The sequence below is a fragment of the Juglans microcarpa x Juglans regia genome, chromosome 3D (genome assembly GCF_004785595.1).
Source record: "Juglans microcarpa x Juglans regia isolate MS1-56 chromosome 3D, Jm3101_v1.0, whole genome shotgun sequence".
NCBI classification, from domain to species: Eukaryota; Viridiplantae; Streptophyta; class Magnoliopsida; order Fagales; family Juglandaceae; genus Juglans; species Juglans microcarpa x Juglans regia.
This window is the reverse complement of record NC_054598.1, coordinates 38,887,674-38,907,271: the sequence shown is the minus strand read 5'-3', so window position 1 is coordinate 38,907,271 and position 19,598 is coordinate 38,887,674. Positions and strand designations below refer to the sequence as shown.

The 19,598-nt window shown below is 37.4% G+C and overlaps 3 protein-coding genes across 4 annotated transcripts; all 3 read left to right on the top strand.

Annotated features, from left to right (window-relative positions):
* The first annotated feature begins 2,930 nt into the window (after nucleotides 1-2,930).
* Nucleotides 2,931-4,884, top strand: LOC121253823 (bidirectional sugar transporter SWEET3). 2 transcript variants are annotated; one of them, XM_041153742.1, is made up of 6 exons: nucleotides 2,932-3,089; nucleotides 3,193-3,229; nucleotides 3,365-3,587; nucleotides 3,858-4,019; nucleotides 4,254-4,373; nucleotides 4,476-4,884. In XM_041153742.1, the coding sequence occupies exons 1-6, from the start codon at nucleotides 3,053-3,055 to the stop codon at nucleotides 4,635-4,637; spliced, it is 741 nt and encodes a 246-aa protein (XP_041009676.1). In that variant the 5' UTR covers nucleotides 2,932-3,052; the 3' UTR covers nucleotides 4,638-4,884. The 2 variants fall into 2 exon arrangements, with proteins under 2 accessions (XP_041009677.1, XP_041009676.1); XM_041153743.1 differs by lacking the exon at nucleotides 4,254-4,373 and having other exon boundaries at nucleotides 2,931-3,089.
* Nucleotides 4,885-7,955: 3,071 nt separating this feature from the next.
* On the top strand, nucleotides 7,956-10,479 carry LOC121254982. The gene is made up of 3 exons (XM_041155246.1): nucleotides 7,956-8,541; nucleotides 8,852-9,103; nucleotides 10,009-10,479. Exons 1-3 carry the CDS (start codon nucleotides 8,185-8,187, stop codon nucleotides 10,279-10,281), a joined length of 882 nt encoding a protein of 293 aa, XP_041011180.1. The 5' UTR covers nucleotides 7,956-8,184; the 3' UTR covers nucleotides 10,282-10,479.
* Nucleotides 10,480-13,034: 2,555 nt separating this feature from the next.
* Nucleotides 13,035-19,538, top strand: LOC121254981 (polypyrimidine tract-binding protein homolog 2). The gene is given in 12 exon segments (XM_041155245.1): nucleotides 13,035-13,187; nucleotides 14,142-14,386; nucleotides 14,485-14,694; nucleotides 15,821-15,883; nucleotides 15,958-16,031; nucleotides 16,392-16,487; nucleotides 16,687-16,744; nucleotides 17,069-17,173; nucleotides 17,323-17,404; nucleotides 17,994-18,088; nucleotides 18,090-18,107; nucleotides 18,989-19,538. Coding segments are annotated over 11 exon segments (1,353 nt in total). The 5' UTR covers nucleotides 13,035-13,187; nucleotides 14,142-14,200; the 3' UTR covers nucleotides 19,355-19,538.
* Nucleotides 19,539-19,598: the final 60 nt, after the last annotated feature.

Genomic DNA, 19,598 nt, shown 5'->3' with positions numbered 1-19,598 from the left:
TATAATTAATGGTATAACTCCTCGATTAGAGAGGAGACGGCACCTTCTCTTCTAAAAACTCTCTCTAAAATTCTCTCCCTTCTCTCTAAAACTTCCTTCACAAATCCGGCTAGAGGGGTGGGAGCTTCGGCTTCCTTCCCCTCCCTCCCTCCCTGTCCTCCTTCCTCCCTCCCTTATCTTCTATGTAGTATTTTTTTTTTGTGTATTTTCAGGCGAAATAAGAGAGAATCGCAGATCTGGATCTTCCCGCCGCCCACAGGCCAGCACTCGCCCTGCCATGGTGTTGCCGAGCCGCCGATCTTTAAGACCACCGAATGCGGCACCAAACGGAGCGGCGAGTAGCCCGCACACGCGGGTCGAAGTTCCGGCATCATTCGGCGCGTGGCATTCACGTACCACCGAGGAGCCCTCTGCCAACGCCACGCGCGGCGTTTCTGGAGTCTGTGAGTTCGGAATCTCCAAGGTCGACTGTCGGTTCTCTTCCCAGAGTGGCGCATGTACTGCACGCGCCACAGCAGCCTCTGTGCACTACTTTTTCCTTTTTGTGCAGTGTTTTCTTTGTAGTTTCTTTTGTGTAATGTAGTTTCAAGGTTAATAAAAATCCAAAAAAAGTAGTGCCTTCGAACTTTGGTCCGAATGGAGTTGTAGTCCCCCCTCCGCATTGACGGGTTTTGGTGGGGTTTGGTATACCCTACCCTACTTAGTCGGGGTATGGGGCTTTTTAACCTCTGTCGTGGACAGAGGTGGTAGTTTCTCTAAGATCTAGGTCTTTAGAGATTTACCGTCTGGATTAGACCATGTCAGTCACGAAAGTGTACTGAGAAGTTACTAACGATTGTAATTGGCTTGTTTTTCAAGTCAACTTTGTAAGTCCTCTCTTAATGAAAGGTAATATCCATTTTATACCAAAAAAAAAAAAAAAATGAAAGTCACAAATTGAAGCCCATAATACAGAAATTTATTTGAGCGATAAGCAACAAATTTAATGCTTTCTAGATCAAACTCTGGATAGTTCGTGCCTCTTTTATTTTTGGTATTTTTTAAGGCATATATTATATGAGCGGTGCAACATTGCTGCTCAGAGTAGACCGTTCCATGTGACCGTTAGGTTAAAATTATATTTTTTTTATTATTTTAAAACATTTTTAAAAAATATAAAAAAAAATATCAATACATTAATAGCATGCCTTAACTATTAAAAAAAAATGTTTCATTTTTTCGTATTATATATATCCTATCGCACACCTAACCCACGTACAATCAGGCACATGATCAATATGATCTATCCACTTAAAAAAGCAAGCAATATTGCGTTGTTCATAATGCTAACTAGACGCTCGAATAATTTTGTTGCGCCAGATGAGCATCTTTTGATTTTGAGAAACAAATCGCCATATTGCTTATCATCATCTCCTCTGGAATATGAATTGAATTCCTTCTTTTTCACGATTTTTCTCGAGTTTCGAGCTTCAAACACTAACCACAAGTCATGTCGCCTTCTTCCTCCCCCTTCTTATTCCCCCCTTAAAACCAACCAGATATTTCAGAATTGACATAAGCCCTGGTAGCTAATTCTTCCAAAAAAAAAAAAGTTGCCATTTTTTCAATGGGAAATTCCCTATGTCTTCACTCTGAAGAGAAGTTGGTAGGATGAGCTTCATTGGCATGCTTGTTTCAGTAAGAAACAGAGAAGCTAAGCATAGTCTTAATAATATTACCAGCCAAAGAAGGTGGAATTAAAGGCCATCTTCGCCCACAAGGACATCTTTGTTCTATATCTAAATAAATTTAGACCCCTTTTGCCAGAAGATTTGAATTGCAGGGAATAATATGAAAACCACAATTCATCAAAAAGATGAGGGCAGATCAGGCTTGAGATTGCCCTGTTGTTTTAGTGTTGATTGGAATCAATCATCAAATGAAAAGAATTTTCTGATATTCATATAACCATTTTGAAGGTTATGGTAATTGTTCAACAATTCTTTTGAGTTTCAAGGTTCTTGTGAAGTGCATGGGCACATGTATATTATACCAAGTGCAGGGTTCGAGCATGCATATTAAGGTGATTCTATTCTTGACATTACAAACAAAATGCACTTGGTTTGTTTCTTTACCTGGGAACATATTCTTTATGCTATCATTCGCTTGTAAACACCAAGAATATTGCTTCTATTAAGTATCAATCACCTTCTAGGCAACAGAAATTCCATACACTTGGCACAATTGTTAAAACCTGCGCAATCTGAGCAGTACATGATGAATTGTCCAAATCAACAAGTGGGAATTGACTCCACCAACCAAAAAGTTTACCAGGTTCATGAACAGACCCTCTTTTTAACTGTTCAAATTAGTAAGGCATGAAGATCACCATCCAAATACAAAGTTAGTCATAATATTGACGATTTGATGAAGGAAAATAAATACATTTGCAAAATTATATTAACCACAGCCAGAAGTAGAGTCACATTACAGAAGAACATTCGAGTACTTGAAACCATGACACAATTAAGCATCAGAACCCTACTGTTGGATTTGAGGAGATGGGATTTTAAAACTGTCAAAGCAAAATAAATGGAGGACAGCCAAAATTTTCTTCATTAACAGAAGCTGAAAGGACTTCCCATACCAAATATTCCCTATAATTTATTACCAAATAACACCTTAATATTACTGTCAACAGAATAGTGGAAATCTGATGACATCTGCCAGTTACTAGAGAACCAAAACATTTAGCAATTCTCTTGTTGTTGTTGTCTCTGTGTGTGTGTGTGTGTGTAACAACAACAAAGAGTCTACCTGGAGCTTTTGTTATTACAAAAACTAAAACAAAAGCTCCTCATTAGAACAAGTTGTTTACATCCACGAGTTTACAAAGACGTAGACAGCACTTCCAGTTCTTTCAATTTTTACCATTCTCTTTTATCTGTCTCTCCATTATATATATCCCCTGAAGAGCGTTAAACAGTCGACCAAGTAGTCTTAAGTATATTTTTTAGAGAACCTTGCTGTTGGGACAATTTGTTCATCTCAAGACCCTCTTTCCAGGCCAAATATGGGAGACAGGTTGCGCTTGGCAGTCGGGATCATGGGTATTTTCCTCTCTGTTTATCTTCTCAACTCCCAAGCATGATTGATGGCCAAATATCACTAAAAGTTCACCTAATATTTATATTGGCACGATGCTTATTGCAGGCAATGCTGCTTCCTTGTTACTCTATGCAGCTCCCATGTAATGTCAACATGCTAATATACTGCATCACTGACTGACTTCACCTTATTCAATTCCAGTGAGCAATAATTGATAGATTAAATCATTTGACGAACTTAATTAACCCTTTTTATTATGGTTTTACTATATTTTCAGATTAACTTTTTCAAGAGTCATAAGGAAGAAAAGCACAGAGGAGTTTTCTTGTGCTCCTTATATCATTGCGCTATTGAACTGTCTCCTTTATACTTGGTATGGATTGCCAGTTGTAAGCTACAGGTGGGAAAACTTTCCTGTTGTTTCCATCAATGGACTAGGGATTCTTCTCGAGTTCTCCTTTGTAGTCATATACTTTTGGTTCGCTTCAGCTACAGGAAAGGCAAGTTTCACATTTCACGTGTGATAGCTAAGTTTTGCTTGTATACTTGATATGTTACAGTTACCACACAAACACGAGAAAACTAATTCTAGTACCTATGCACTGAATGCATGCATGAACAGAACACACTATTTAATTCATGCATCATGCATTCTCTTTTTTTCTTGGAAAGCTGCAGAGATTTCCATGCTGCTTAAAATACTGCACACACGCATGCATATATTTAAGTGAGGAGAATATTGAATGTATGATACCATGTGGGTACTGCAGATGAAGGTAGCTGTGACAGTGACACCTGTTATATTAGTCTCCTGCACCACCTTCATCGTCTCATCTTTTGCTTTCCACGATCACCGTCACCGAAAGCTGTTTGTTGGGAGTGTGGGTCTAGTGGCCTCTGTAGCAATGTATGGTTCTCCACTGGTGGTTGTGGTGAGTCAGTCATTGCTTCCTCATAATCTATTAATTCTCAAGAAAATATTCTCTGGAGAAACCTGACGGCAACAGAAGACATGGAGATTTTTTTTCGTTACACATCCATGCAAGATGTCACATATATGCATGCCATTTCATTCTAAGTTCATATCTTCTGTTAAATTTTTGTTCTTGGGCACAACAATTTACTGTCACTGTCACTGTCAGTATCACTGAAACTTGTTATTGCAGAAGCAAGTCATACATACAAAGAGCGTGGAATTCATGCCGTTCTACCTATCTTTTTTCTCTTTCCTTGCTAGTTCACTTTGGATGGCTTATGGACTACTGGGCCATGATCTATTTCTTGCGGTCTGTATCATCATTGAGCACTAGTTCTATTTTTAAAAATATATATCCTGTTAAAATATCAGACACTAAGATTTTCTGACCTGCATTTCTAAACTTCGGCAGGCCCCGAATCTGGTTGGTTGTCCTTTAAGTATTCTTCAGCTCATGCTCTACTGCAAGTACAGGAAACGAGGAATTATGGAAGAACCAAACAAATGGGATTTGGAAAAGAATGATGAGAAATCCAAACATTTGCAGCTTGCAACTAATGAAAGTACGTACTAATGTAAAATAAATCAATTTGGATCATATTAGGTCCCATTCTACTGTTGTGTCACAAACGATGGGTGTCCAAAAATCTTAAATCCAAAACCATTGATGCATCAATGCATGTATCTATAGTTCATGCTTATGTACCAAAAGTGCATTTGCATATGTATTTTGTCTTTTAAGCAATGGTTTGTGCTATTCCAACAGGTTTGTTTGTGACAGTAAAGGCAGCTAAAGCTGTAAAAAGCAATCTTTGTTGTAATGCAGTTCTTATGAGATATGAATTAAGCATGCTAATTGAGCAATACCATTTCGGATTTCGCGTGATGGCTTGAAATCACATGATGATGAGCTGCCCAAAACAGCATCTCACCACAAGGGAAAAAATGAGAGGGAGAAAAGAGACAGCATCTTGCACTGATGGCAATCTTTCCATCCTCCTAAGAAAATAATTTTTTCAATTAAGCGCAAGAGATAAACTAATGAAATTACATAAACTCTTGAAATTTAACTATGCATGCAGCAAAGCAGAGTATTTATTGTCTCTTTTGAAAAAATGTACTCATTTGAAAATAAAACACTGGTAAAATCCATGCCCATTTTATGTCCAAATGCACTTCTCGTTGCCAACTCATTTCTATTCTTGATCGTCTTTGCTTTAGTAATGCACAAATCGTTATCCTTATTCCTTGATAAGAGGCATCACTACATCTAGTACCTCCTGAAAAAAGAAAACAATATGGCAAAAGTTTATGTGTGCTCCTGCATATGCATCTACTCGGTAACTTAAGCTTAACTCCAATTTATTGCCTAGCATGCATCACGGTCTATACAAAGACCACCCTTTGTCAAGAAAGTGACCATAATGCATCACTTTAATGATTCATCAGGACATTTATATGTGCTCTTTAAAGATAACTTCCTTTTTTCTTTCCAAACTAAAAGTCCTTTTGGACTTCCACCATTCCCCGATGGAATGGAGAAGAGTGTGGCAAGGAGCCCTTTTCCCCTGTTTGGGGGAGGGCGTAGATTTAAAAGAATCAACAGATAAAAACAAACACTTATCTTCATTTTCAATATTTCAAAGAACGTATGCTAAATAGCAGTGCCAATTGAATAAACAAACTTCGAAGAAAGGGCTGTACTTATCTTCTAGGAGCACAAACAGATTTTTTGTTTGCCAAAAGTACAACCAACAGCTAGTTTTTCATTGTCATTAGCATCATTATTAGATATGAGAAGAATAAAAAGAAATGCTTTCTGGCTTCACATAGAACAAAATTATGAGAAAGAATATATCCTTCTAACCCATTCAGCATCTACCAATGTGATCAATCAGTTGTAATAATCCAATATGCCTGATGATTGATTCACAGCCATTCAATTGAAATTGCAAACATACCAAAGAGGGTCAATTTGAAATATTCTGGTTGTCACCATGGTGTATGGGCCAGCGTTCAAGAACCTATTACATGAGCTGAACCCATTCATGAACAATTGAAAGCATCAGTTCTAACACAATCATAAACGGTCGACCAAGAGAAAAGAACATGGTCACATTTGCAAACTCAAACCAGGACCCTTTTAAACCAATTAAAGCTTATGCCTACCCAAGTCATAAATGTGGAGATTTGCTACTGGGCTTAACGCTAAAACCCAATATCTTGAGCAAATTATCCCAGATGTGCACCTGCCAAGATTATAGAACCAAAGAGATGATAAACATATACATATGGAGGAAAATATACCTTAACCAATAGTTTCAGATCAATAATTTCTCAGAATGCCAATTGACTTGTTAGCAATCCAAAATTTATAATCAAGTCATGAGCCTAAAGGGATGGAGAAAAATTTAACAAAGAAAAATGAAAAAGAAAAAGACCACACAACTGAAATGGACTTTTCTATGATAGTACGTTGCTTTAAAGTAAACAGCCTCCACTATTTGTGTAGAAACAAAATAAAATCAAATTGCGCGACGGATTTACATTCAATATCAGATGCTCAAAATTAAAGTTACATAAATATCATTACAATGAGGATATGCTCTATCTTCTACAGAGAAGAAAACATAAACTCTGTTGTTGATCAGCTCAATCCAACTACAGCCAGGAGCCTTTTTTACCCAGAAGCCTCTTAATCTATTCCTCACATTCCTCTTCTCCCCCCATTTCTCCAATATAGAATAGATGCCAGACAGAATAACAGAAGCAGATATTGGCTTAGGATACAAACTGAACATCTTCTCAGCCACTCGATCTCCCACTCGCATTCATGTCCATCCAGAGCCAACAGGCACTAAGAAAAGCTCCCCAGTCAATCCCATCTGCTTCAATAGGCCGGCATCTCTTATATAAACTCCTCAGCTTATAATAGATGGCCAGAATGACAAAGAAGTTCTACCATATGTGTAGTGCTCTAAATTTGGGGTTATAATAGTTTTGCACTAAGAAAAAAATTATCATCCCTTAATCGACTAGACCAGTTCAACCACAGACACAATCCCCACGAAGGTAACTCCATTACGAACAAGTACTCTTTGCTTTAACGTATCCTCCAAGATCAGTAAGACTGCAATGGAACTAATTCCATTATGTGCATCAGGGATGCTACTGATTAAATGATTTTTTGGGCATCTGGGCATGCTCCCACATTTGAAATGGGCATGCATGCAGATCCAAGGAATGTACAGGCATTAATTAAATAGAGCGGAGAATGTCAATCTAGTACGTTAAATTGATAATATGTGCATTGTCACAGTCAATTGAATCTAGTTATGTCATAGTTGAAGCTGGAACATTAATTTGTTAGCATATCTATACAAATGAATTAAATCTGAGCAGTTTATATCCAGCCAAAAAATCATTAAACATGTCGATCATGTTAGAAATTAAATGATCACTTGCCCGAAACAAAAGCTAGCAAATTCTTTCTTTCTGTTCCTGAAATAAAAACTACCAAAAAACTGTTCGAGATCGTGTTTTCAATGGACCTTAAGAGATATCGGTACACGTTTTCACTATGCGTTATGGGCACACAGTTGTGATCATTGCTTGCTGCATATACAGTAATCGACTCGGTGAGATTGAAAATAAATAATTAATATGCCCATTATAGAGAAAATAAGTAGTTTTTTTTTTTATTAATGCCATGCTATCTATTTTTTTATTGTTTTAAATTTACAATTAATCCCATTTGAGTAAATAGAAAATTCCAAATCAATTAGAGCCTAATTCATGCAGTTTCCTTAAGTTCAGTCTTGGACGGCCACGCGTCCTAGTTCTGCGTTCAAACTCTGCGTAAACAAACTCCATGCATGAGGCCACGTATCCTAACCCAACCACTATTCTCTCTCTCTCTCTCTCTCTCTCCATCTCAAAATTCAGATCATCCATGTGATGTGCTCCTCTGACTGTCAAAGCCAAGAACAAGGAAGATCAACGAGAACAACTTTATATAGATTGACAGTGCAAGTCTAGAATTAATTCTGCCTCAAAATCTTTGTTCTTTTTCTTCTTATCCAAAAACTACATATATATAATATATATACACACATATACACATGGTGAAGCTAGCATCTGCACGAGAAAGCCGAATGTACGGGCCCCGGCTGGCCCGAAACCGATCGGAGTATGTAAACGCGGGGCTATACCTGTTTGCCACCATTGTCCTTCTTGGCGGGTTTGCCGCTCAGTTCTCAAGTGAGCCCAAGTCTGGTCTTGTCCTTTTGCTCATAGCTTTAGCGCTTATGATAATGGTTAATGTGCATGATCTTTTGGCGCATCTTGCTGGGTTCGATTACCGCTTGCAGTTGATGGGGTTCGATCCCCAGCTTGCGTTAGTGGAGTTTGCGGTCCCAGTGGTTCAGGCGCTGGGATCTGTTCTCTTCTTCTTGGGGATTCTTTTTCTTTTCATTCAGGTACGTACACATGCGTGGTGTTTAATGTATAAATCGAATTTTTTTCCCTTGGCTATGGTGAGATTATGAAGTTGAAAATGAAATCATCCATGTATATGTTGATTTTCATATACATGGATTTGATCTTCATTTGTTACTGTACTCCTGGCTTAAGTTTATGGATTTGTAACTTTGAAAGGTCGACTAGGAATGGGCTTTGATTTTCTCTAGCTTTGGCTATCTAGACGAATGTCGACCATATAGGAGCGGTTGGTTTCGGCAAGTTTTTTATTTTTTTATTTTTTGAACTTTTTGTAACCACAAATTGCAGGAAGAGAGGGGATATGGCTACCTGAAGTTGGAAAAGCATGGTCTGAACATGCTCATTGCTGGCCCTGTCTTATGGGTGCTTGGATCGATCCACAACTCATGCCAAATCTATGAGAGAGCTGGTGGGCATGTCCAAATGTTGCAGCACACTGTCCACATCCCATTTTTGATGGGGAGTGCTCTCTTCTTGGTGGGTGCAATTCTCAACTGCCGTGAGCAAGCTGGATTAGCCCATCATGGACTAGATCTACTAGTAAGTTGCGGGCCCCTAATTCAATCTATAGTTTTTTTGCTAAGTACTAAGTATATACGTACGTATGTGAACTGCTTCAATCCAAACTGTCCACGACCAATTAAATTGAGTTTTGCTAGTTACAAACATAGCGTTCAACCAACCATTACAGTAATAGATTAAAAGTTAAAACTCAAATAACTTTTCATCATCATTGTGAGTAGGGTGGTCAAATTGTGTTAACTGATCGTGTTTGTGTCGTGTCAAGACATGTATATTATACTATATAGGTCAATTCTAACCCGACCCGTTAAGTTTATCGTGTCAAGATCTCAAACTCTAGCACGACCCATTAACATAACGGGTCGTGTCGTGTCAACTCGTTTTGACCCGTTTATAAAAATAGATTGAATAGACCTAAAATTAACCCTATTAATCTAGTTAAATTTAGTATAATTTTATATAAATGTTAAAATCACAATATCTATAAAAAAAAAATATAAAACTAACTACAAGTTTAAAATTACAATCCAAACAATAAAAATATCGAAATTAAAATCCCAAAAATTTTGTTTTGTAGGTATAAGGGTATAATTGTAACTTTAACTTTCTTAACGGGTCATAACGGGTTGATCCGTTATCAACCCGTTAAATTATCGTGTCTTAACGGGTCAACTCGTTTTGACCCGAACCCGTTAAGGCTAAACTCTAACCCTTTTTTATTGTGTTGTGTTCGTGTTGAGTTAACGGGTCGTGTCACATATTACCACCCCTAATTATACGACCATTTAAACAGAGTGTTGGGTGTGTGAAAAACAGAAGAGTTTTTCCTCTAAATATTGTCCCCATAATCACACGACCAGTACATTAGTTTTACCAGGGCAGAGAAATTTTTAAAATGGTTCGAAGTGTCTCTATGTTTGTAGGGTAGGACTTGGATTTGGCTAGGCATTTTTGGCAGCCTTCTGTTCTTTCTTGGGGGATTAGCAAATGTAGTTAAGGTGTTCAAGATGCAGCAGATTGATGGAGTGAGGCTGGAGAAACTGCGGGGAGGGGCACAAGAACGGCTGATGCGAGTAAGAGAAGGTCAGGTCCCCCTCATACTAGAAGAGCAGCGGAGAAGGCTACAACCCGAGGAACCAAAAGTGGCATCCGGGCCGACAACTTCATATAAGGATGCCCTCGTTAGCAGTAGTTAAAATCATGTTGTCTTCTGTAAGAACCAGCTTATAATATAGCTCCTTGGTTCTTAATTTTGATTCATCTTACATTTGCAGATTTCCTTGACTTGATCAGCCCTATTACTGTTAAGTATACGGTGCATGTATTGACGTTAGAATACTTTCATTTTCTTTTAGTACCAATTAACGAAATAAACTGGATGTCTTGTTTGTTTTACATTTGTCTTTCTCTAAGCTTTGTTTGGTGATTTGTCTCCTACCGCACGTATATTCAAACAATTCTTCTAGAGGCAGTTGGCACTTGCAAACGCCGCACAGTCAGCACTTAAAATAATATTTTTTAATTGTCACGTCAATTTAAAAAAAAAAAAAAAACCCAAAAGCTAAGCGTCTTCGTCTACGTTTGAAGAACTGCAGATCTCATTTTTGCCTCGTCTTTGTCTTCGTGTGGGAGTGGTGCCATCTGTTCTGTTTTGTTTCTTTGTTGGTCTTCGTGTGGGAGTAAGTCAAAGGAGAAAGTCTTCGTCTGGTCTTCGTGTGGGAACTGCAACAGCGTTGTAGTAATCCTGCCTCTTGCATCTGAAACTTCCACATACCTTCTACCCATGTTCTGCCGATCTCTTTGTAAAGCAAACCCAACCTGCTATAGGATTTTCTTCACTTCACTCCTTAAGAAAATGGAAGATCTATATTTCCACATATATGGTTTCTTTCATTGAAAGAAAAAAAAAAAACTCAAGACACCAAAAGCCCTAAATCCTATGTATCATCATGTCAGAATTAGATAAGCCCAAAATCAAAAAAATAAAATAAATCACGGTGATGCCATAGCAATCGGTAGGACGAAGAAGAGTAGCAACAAGCAAATAGAGATCATCAAAAAAGTTTTAAGTCCAAAGAAATCGGAGAAGGGGGGAAGAAGGGTGACAAAAACACTCCAAGTCAACAGATCTATACGTGAGGAAGGGTGAACACCGAGATCTTGAGTAGACGATCGTGGGAAGACGAAGGGAAGAAGAGGCAGAGCTGTCATGCCAAGAAGAAAACTGGTTCGAGGCAGAGGAAGGGAGGGAAGGTTGGAGGGTGGCTTCAGTGGGAGATCAAACTGAGGGAGGGAGAGCAAAGTTGGGTTAAACGAATCGTTTGACTTATTTTCCACGTAGGAAGCGGTTCCCCCACGCTTACACGAGACGATTGAATTAAGCATTTTTCATATTCAAAAGGCTGGAGGTTTGCGAAGTACTCTGCAAAGTATAAATGATAAATAATGAGAAGTGTATAACCACAAAGGTGTTATGAAAAAGTAATTTTATAAATTCACGTCAAATCAATTTTATAATAAAAATAATTTTATAATTTGAAAAACAACATCAGAATACATTAATGTATGGGAAATGATATATATTCTGCTGGGTTACTGCCGGTAACTCCCGCTCCTTTTTTTTAAAAAAATTTATTTAATGATTAATTATGTATTTTTTAATAATATTGTATTTTTTTTAAAAAAAATTAAAAAATACACATATAAAAAAAAAACAATCTAAGACTAGCGGTGGCTCCCAGCTCCCAGTGACTGTAGAGCCACTCTGTATGTATTTCTTATTGAAAAAGAATAATTATAGAGCCACCGCTGGTAGCTCCCGCTACCGGCTCTATCATGTGTTTTTTGATGTATTTTTTTTATTTCTTTTTTTATGTAGATTTTCTTAATAATTTTAAATAAATAAAAAAAAATTTACAATATCATTAAAAAATACTCTTTAATCAAAAATTAAAATAAAAAATTATTTTACTCCATGATTAAAAAAGTATTTTTTTAATAATCTTTTTTTTTTATTTTATAATTAAGGAAATGTTTTTTAATAATATTTTAAATTTATTTTATTTTTTTTAAATATTTAAAAATATTAAAAAATTTTCTATAAAAAATAACTAAAAAAATATATATTAGAGTCAACAGTAGCTCCCAACAGGAGCCACCAGCAGTGGCTATAGCAGTACTCATTGAGAAATGAAGTCGTACTCGTTTCATGTCTATTTTTCTCTGAAACAGTGTTGGAAAGAGAGGCTTGGAATCTCGAGTCTCTCTCTCAATGGGCGATCATGAGTAAGACAATAGATCAGATTCTTTGGTAGTCGATTTCACTTAACCAATTAATGCACAATTAATTGAATGATTCAATTGAAAAAATTAAAATAGACACAATATTGAATATTCTTCAAAATGTCCAAAAATATGTAGGTGCAACATTAAATTTTGTAGTTGGTGGATTTACATCACGTGTCTTATCTTTCTTTCTTTTTTTCTTTTTTCTTTTTTTTTTATCTCTTCCTTCCACCATTTCAACTACATAAACTTTAAAAATATTGCATGTAAAGTTTTCCAATTGAAAACGATTTATATTAAAGGGCAACGCTATTATACCGTCCAGTATTTACTGTAGTACATACCGCTCAAGTTTTTTATTTTTTTTTCATATTTTTTAATATTTTTAAAAAAATAAAAAAAATATTAATACACTTAAAATTACTTTTTTAATTATTAAATAAAAAATAAAATAAAATTGACCTAGATTAAAACAAATGAGGCTTACCAATGCCAGATTATATTGGGCTCAATAGCACCCATGGACATGGTATAACGGGGATATGCCTTGGAAAGCCCATAAAAGCCCATCAAAAGGGGACAACGTGGCAAGTAAATCCTGGACCGTGTAGCAAAAACCCACGATCACGATACTAATTATTAATATATATATATATATATATATATATATATATATATTAAAAGAGATAAAAATCGCCCTTTGCTCGAGCTCTCATCAACCTCTGTTTCCCCCTCTCTGAAACCCTCCAACGACATCTCTCAAATACCGCGAAAATCGAAGCTCTACCTACCCTATTAGCTTCCCCTAATCTTTCAGGTACTCCAATCTTCCCCCTCTTTTACCACCTTATGCGTTTGTGTGCGTGTGTATGCCGAATCCTCTCATTTTTCGCTCCTCTATTTGATTCTAGAATTTTCCCTGATCTCTATGTGCGTCTGTGTACACGTATACATTCATGTGATTTCCACAAACATTTCCCTGGAAAATCAAGCGGCCTTGGAGAAATTAGGGAAATGTTTTAGCTTTAACCTCATTTTTATCTAGATTTGAATTTGGTAGGGGTGTGTAAATAAATAAGTTGATCATAAAATTGATACTGCAAATCGATCATGTGTTTTTTTTTATAGAATTTTTTTCCTCACTATAGGTTTTTCCGTTTTAGTCTTCAAATTATTGGGTAGAAAAAGCTCGTTTTTAAGGATATAAATGTGCGTTTGAATGTCTTTCTATTTTTTGGTTAGTTTTCTGCATAATATATCATTGTCGTTACTATGTTTGTTTGCGATGGCTCTGTTTGGGTTATTTTCTTCAACCTTGAAGCATGTATCTTTTTGCCTTGGAAAAAAATGAGCTTTATAAAGGATTTTTTTTTTCTACATTCTGGAAAATTGATTTGAGGAGTTTTCTGACCATGAAGGGTCCAGTTTTGAACATTCTGTGGAGTTTTTTCCACGCTGCTTGTCTGAATTCTTGTTTAAACTGAAAGATAAAAGTTCCAATAAAATGTTTATAATTCTAAAAACGCATTATTGCTACAAGTTACGTTGGTTTGGAGGAGAAGCAGTGTGCATGCGGCTGTAATACATGAGATACATGCATGCCAGGAAAGTGAAATCATACTAATGTTTTTTTATTATATAAGAATAATGAAATCATACTGATGTTGTGGCCGGACTGGAGAAAGACAGTAAGGCTCTGATGCCAAGTTTTGGCTATTAAGTATATGCTTCTGTGGCTGGGAACCTGACAATGAAATGGGTTTGTTTGTAGCGGTGATAAGGGGAGCACATTTTTGTTGTCTTCTATAATAGGGTGGGGTTATTGTTCAAATGGCTTCTGTATCCAGTCAACCGCAGTTTCGTTACACCCAACCTCCATCCAAGGTGCTTCATTTGCGAAACTTACCATGGGAGTGCACAGAGGAGGAGCTGATTGAACTTGGAAAGCCATTTGGTAAAGTTGTGAACACAAAGTGCAATGTTGGAGCAAATCGAAATCAGGCTTTTATTGAATTTGTGAGTGCGTTTATATCTTAGCTCTTACTAATCTTTTTTCCTTTTTTTTTTTATTTAATGCGACTCAACGTTTGTTTTCTATGTATTGGTTTCTTCAGGCTGATTTAAATCAAGCTATTGCTATGATATCATACTATGCTTCGTCCTCGGAGCCAGCTCAAGTGCGTGGTAAAACTGTCTACCTACAGTACTCAAATAGGCAAGAAATCGTGAACAACAAAACTACTGCTGATGTTGCTGGGAACGTACTGTTGGTAACAATAGAGGGTGAGGACGCACGCCTTGTCAGCATTGATGTTTTGCATTTGGTAAGTAACTTGCATGCTTTACCTTACAGTTGAAGAGGTAAACTGCTACCCTAAGGATGTGTCAACTGATATTGTAATAGGTTGTGGTTTGACATGCTTTGGAAAGCTTTTCTTTGACATATATGTAAATGGATCAGCAGGCCCATGTCAAGGCAATATCTTCGATGGCAGCTTAGTGCATCGTGAGAAAGAGCGCATGTGTGTTTGTCTCCTTTCTCCTTTCCTTAACACTGCCTCTTCTTCCCTACTCTTCCTCCTCAACTTCCTATACCTACCATTCTTATAGTTTAGGCCTTTATCATTTCTTCTCTCTTGTGCATCCCTCTTCCTCTTTTTTCTGCATGCACTGTGCCGCCATTTTTGCATGTAGCATAGCTACATCCAGAATGTGGAATTCGTGTTATTCAATTATTTAATCTATGTGATTATATCCCTATCATAGTTGTCATTGTTCCTGATAATTGAGGTGTGTGCAGCAAAGTTCATGAAAACTTTTTTATGATCTTTATTCTCTTCGAGGATATAAAATTTCATGGGAAAAGATTATTGTTCTGCCCTCCTTATTGTGTAGCTAGTGATTTTTCTGTGGATTATGTGAGTGGCTATAACCTTGGACGCTTAGTTTGTAACTGAAGAAGTTATTAATTTTACAAAAACCCGGATGCCAATTGACATGCCCAGCAGCAGCATATTGTTGGCATTTTTCATGTCGAATACTAAAGGATACAGATATTATTGGTTGGGCATCTTTTGTTTCCTTTATCCTTCTACCCCTCACATGCATTGTATTTAACTGAAGTTTAAACTTGCAGATTTCTCTTAGCATTTCTTTTGCAAGAATGTGGATGCGCAGTCTTATGTTTTTCAATTGTTTTTTTGTCCTAGCAATCCTTTGTTGTAATTTTATATACATGAAATGCTGGCTTCTACTTTTAGTGGCATGTGTAATATATAAATTCTGCCAGTGGTCTTTGTTTGCTAATGTCTAGGAATCTTGAATTTATATGTGCTTTTAGATTTCCATTTTCTGCAATTAACTTGGGAAGGAATTACAGATAGCTTTTGGCTCTTGAGTTCCTAGGATTTTTGTTTTGTGCATCTCTCTAAAAGATATTTAGTAATGCAGGTTTTTTCAGCTTTTGGATTTGTGCATAAGATTACTACCTTCGAGAAGACAGCTGGATTTCAGGTCTCTCTCTTTATCCCCATCGCTTGATTCTTCCAGCTGTTGAATACAAGCTCACTTTGAATATATTTTTTCAGGCCCTGGTACAATTTTCAGATACAGAAACTGCCTCTTCTGCAAAGAATGCCCTAGATGGAAGAAGCATTCCTAGGTGACAACTGTATTATATTTTTGACATTGTATTTAGCCCAACTTCTATGGACCATATGGCTGTTATGTGGTGCACATGCATTGAGAATTATCCCCATTGGGCGTTAGACTACAAGTGATCTATCAGACTTTGGATGGACAGTGGACTTTTAAACTTCTCTTGCCCTTTTTTTTTTTTTTTTTTTTTTTTTGTCTTTTATAATGTACATATAAAGAATACTGGCATGCTGTGTTGTGCCAACAGGACCTTGATCCACATTCATGTGTTCCACAGACAGAGCTATGCACTTTATACCCATTTTCTGTTATCAACTGTTCCTGCATTGTGATTTTACTGACATTTTTTTGTCCTTGGCTTCAGGTATCTTCTTCCAGAGCACGTGGGACCATGTACCCTTAGGATCACATATTCTGCGCACACGGACTTGAGTGTGAAATTCCAGAGCCACCGAAGCAGGTATTCCTGAGCATTGAGTATCCGGTTTTTGTATTTCTAATTGTTTTGAGCATAAGATGTATCTTTCCATTTTTGGTTGTAGACAAGTAATGAATGCACTTCTTGCTGGTTACCCCTTTTTCATTCTTCATTTTTTGGTGCAGCCCCTTTTATCACTATTTTCCTTGCTTTATTATGACTACATTTTCTGTTGATACAGGGACTACACTAATCCTTACCTTCCTGTTGCTCCGTCAGCAATAGATGGAAATGGCCAGGTATAGCTTTGGGAATGGACACTCAATGGAATTATGTAGACTTCTAGAAGGGTGTGTTTAGACAATTCAACTGACATTTTTTGTTGTGGGTATAAAGGTGTTAGACTATTGACTTTTCGCATAAGGGGCCTTCAAATGGTGGATGGCCTCGCACATACAATCATATTCAATGCAATGAGATTGTTTCAATAGCCTAGTTTGCTACTGCCAAATATTGTCAAGCATGTCACACTTAGTAGACTGCAAGTTTTGTCTCTGAGAGATGCTTAAATGTTCTGTGTTTTGCATGGTGTGATTTAATGGAATTATTTCTTGTCATTGCAGTTAACTGTGGGTTTGGATGGGAAAAAGCTAGAACCAGAGAGTAATGTTCTACTTGCGTCTATTGAAAACATGCAGTATGCCGTCACCTTGGATGTTTTACACATGGTACTTATTATATACGTCACAATTGTTAAATTTCTCAGTTGACTCTGCTATTGTCATACTTCTCTTTCAATTAAGTATTGTCATACTCTTTGTTTTTGGTGTGAGTCATACTCAATTCTGATATTTCGCATGTTTGCTTTCATGGATAGGTGTTCTCTGCTTTTGGGCCTGTCCAAAAGATTGCCATGTTTGATAAGAATGGGGGTGTACAGGCTTTGATCCAATACCCTGGTAAGCTTTAAACCTGATTGTTTATTTTTGGTCAAAATTTTTTACTTACATATTGAGGGAGAGAGAAAAGCGAAATATGAAGAAATGCACTCTATTGGCCAAGTGCTAGGCTGCTAACCTAAGCTCTTACATAATTGTCCAAAGTGAATGTGAAAAATTTATTTTCTATAGCCGGGCTGCTTAAAAATCAAATGCTAATCATTTAATCAAGTGGTGACGTGTGTGTGCGCGCTTTGCCCTAATTTATTGAGTCCGTTCATTTGTATTGAAGAGCATTTCCAGTCGGCCACCAGTTATGCTCTTACAAAAATGCCTAACTTATGCAAGCAAACCAACTTAAAAAAATGACGGAATAATTGCTTGAGGAAGTGGGATATCCCATTCGGCCACCCAACACATAGGCCTTATAGTTGATTAGTTTAAGATACATTTGGTGTTAGACATGCTTGCACTAATTAGCTGTTACTGTAGCAGCAGTCTTCTTGTGTTATCATTACTTCTGTATTGGCTTTGCCTACATTTCTAGTGAGGGAATGTTGCAGCCTTTGTTATATAATACAAGGATGTATAATCAGTGCCATGGTTGCAGATGTTCAGACTGCTGTTGTTGCCAAGGAAGCCTTGGAAGGACACTGCATCTATGATGGAGGATTTTGCAAGCTTCACATCTCATATTCACGCCATAACCGATCTCAGCATTAAGGTAATCAAACTAGAATAACTTTGTCATATGTTTTACGGTAGTCATTTACAGTAATTAGAATGAAATCTAATCCTTGGTAAGGAGAAAGCAGGGAAACTTGTTTTATGAGTACTTATAATTATTTGCTGCCTCTATTGATTACTGTCTTTTGTTGTATCCTCTTACTTGGTTTTTTACAAAACCGGCATCCTTGTTTCTGGCTTCGATGTGGGGATGTGATTTAGGAAACAGAATTGAGCTCCATAGATGTTTTATTTTTCATTTTATTCTATTTCATCCTGTTGGTTTTGAACCAATCTTACAAAGTTTGTGCTTCAAAGAAATGTTTTCATATATGATTTTTAGTTTCCATTGTTGGCTTCGATTGATCTGAAATGTAGACTATTGTTCTAACCTTCTTCATCTCTTACCTCAGTTAGTATTCTCTTATATATAACCTTTAAGGCAGCTTTTGGTACTACAGAAATGTAGTTCTGGGAAACTCGACTATGAAACTTCCATTGGTTGCTCTTTTTTTTCCTTTGGGTACCCATATCTCCTGTTTGAACCACACTTGACTGTTTTAGGGAAAAGAATCTATGACTTCTAGCAGTCGACGGAGTTGCCCATGGATTGAAAATGCTTTCAACACCCCTAGTACTTTACTTTCATTTTCTATTTTCTTGATTATGGCATACTCGTAACCATTATGCATGTATTGAGCCTTGGTGGTGGTCGTAAAAAGGCAGGATTGGGTAGGGTTTGAGGTGTTTGCTTTACCAAGCTGGGAGGGGGGGAGGGAAAAGAAGAATGTATGAGCAATCATAGAATGCTTCTTTTGAGACGTTTCACTGATTTAAACTTGCAGCAAGTGACACTGTAGCTTGGTGTGTTGATTTCAGGTCAACAATGATCGGAGCCGAGACTATACAATTCCCAACAACCCCGTGGTGAACTCCCAACCCTCAATTCTGGGGCAACAGCCGGTTTCGGGAATGGGTCCTACTGTTCAATACAATGGAGCCCCATTTACTACAATGCCAGAGCAGCCTGCGATGCCTCAGCCTTCAGCTGGGTGGGGTCCTGGTGTACCACCAATGCATCAGTCCATGCCGATGCAGATGCAGATGCAGATGCATAATAATCCTTACATGCCACCTGGGACAATGCTGCCTCAAGTTGCCCCGGGAATGATGCAGTCATCGATCCACAGCGGCATGCCACAGTCATCAATGTTGCCCCCTTATGGATCTGGGCAGATGCGGTAGAAGGGTCGGTCGTAATTGCTTCATCTTTTGCTTTTTTTGTTTTCTTTTCTTGCCCCTTTCTTTGGTTATAATTCTCGCTCAAAATACACTCAAAAAATCGTTTCTTTTCTTTGTTATATCCCAACGTTTTAGCCACTCTTGGTTCGTATGTTATCATTCACAATTATGTGTTGGACTGCTGCTATATGTGCTCTGTTAAGACCCCTAGATGGAATCTAGATATTTGCTACCGGGTTGAGGATGA

Excerpts from the sequence above, each read along its gene's own strand:
- LOC121253823 (XM_041153742.1), top strand. The coding sequence starts at position 3,053 with ATGGGAGACAGGTTGCGCTTGGCAGTCGGGATCATGG. Across the intron at positions 3,588-3,857 it reads TCGCTTCAGCTACAGGAAAG|ATGAAGGTAGCTGTGACAGT; the intron begins GCAAGTTTCACA and ends TGGGTACTGCAG. Across the intron at positions 4,374-4,475 it reads GCCATGATCTATTTCTTGCG|GCCCCGAATCTGGTTGGTTG; the intron begins GTCTGTATCATC and ends AAACTTCGGCAG.
- LOC121254982 (XM_041155246.1), top strand. The coding sequence starts at position 8,185 with ATGGTGAAGCTAGCATCTGCACGAGAAAGCCGAATGTACGGGCCCCGG. Across the intron at positions 8,542-8,851 it reads TTCTTTTTCTTTTCATTCAG|GAAGAGAGGGGATATGGCTA; the intron begins GTACGTACACAT and ends CACAAATTGCAG. Across the intron at positions 9,104-10,008 it reads ATCATGGACTAGATCTACTA|GGTAGGACTTGGATTTGGCT; the intron begins GTAAGTTGCGGG and ends CTATGTTTGTAG.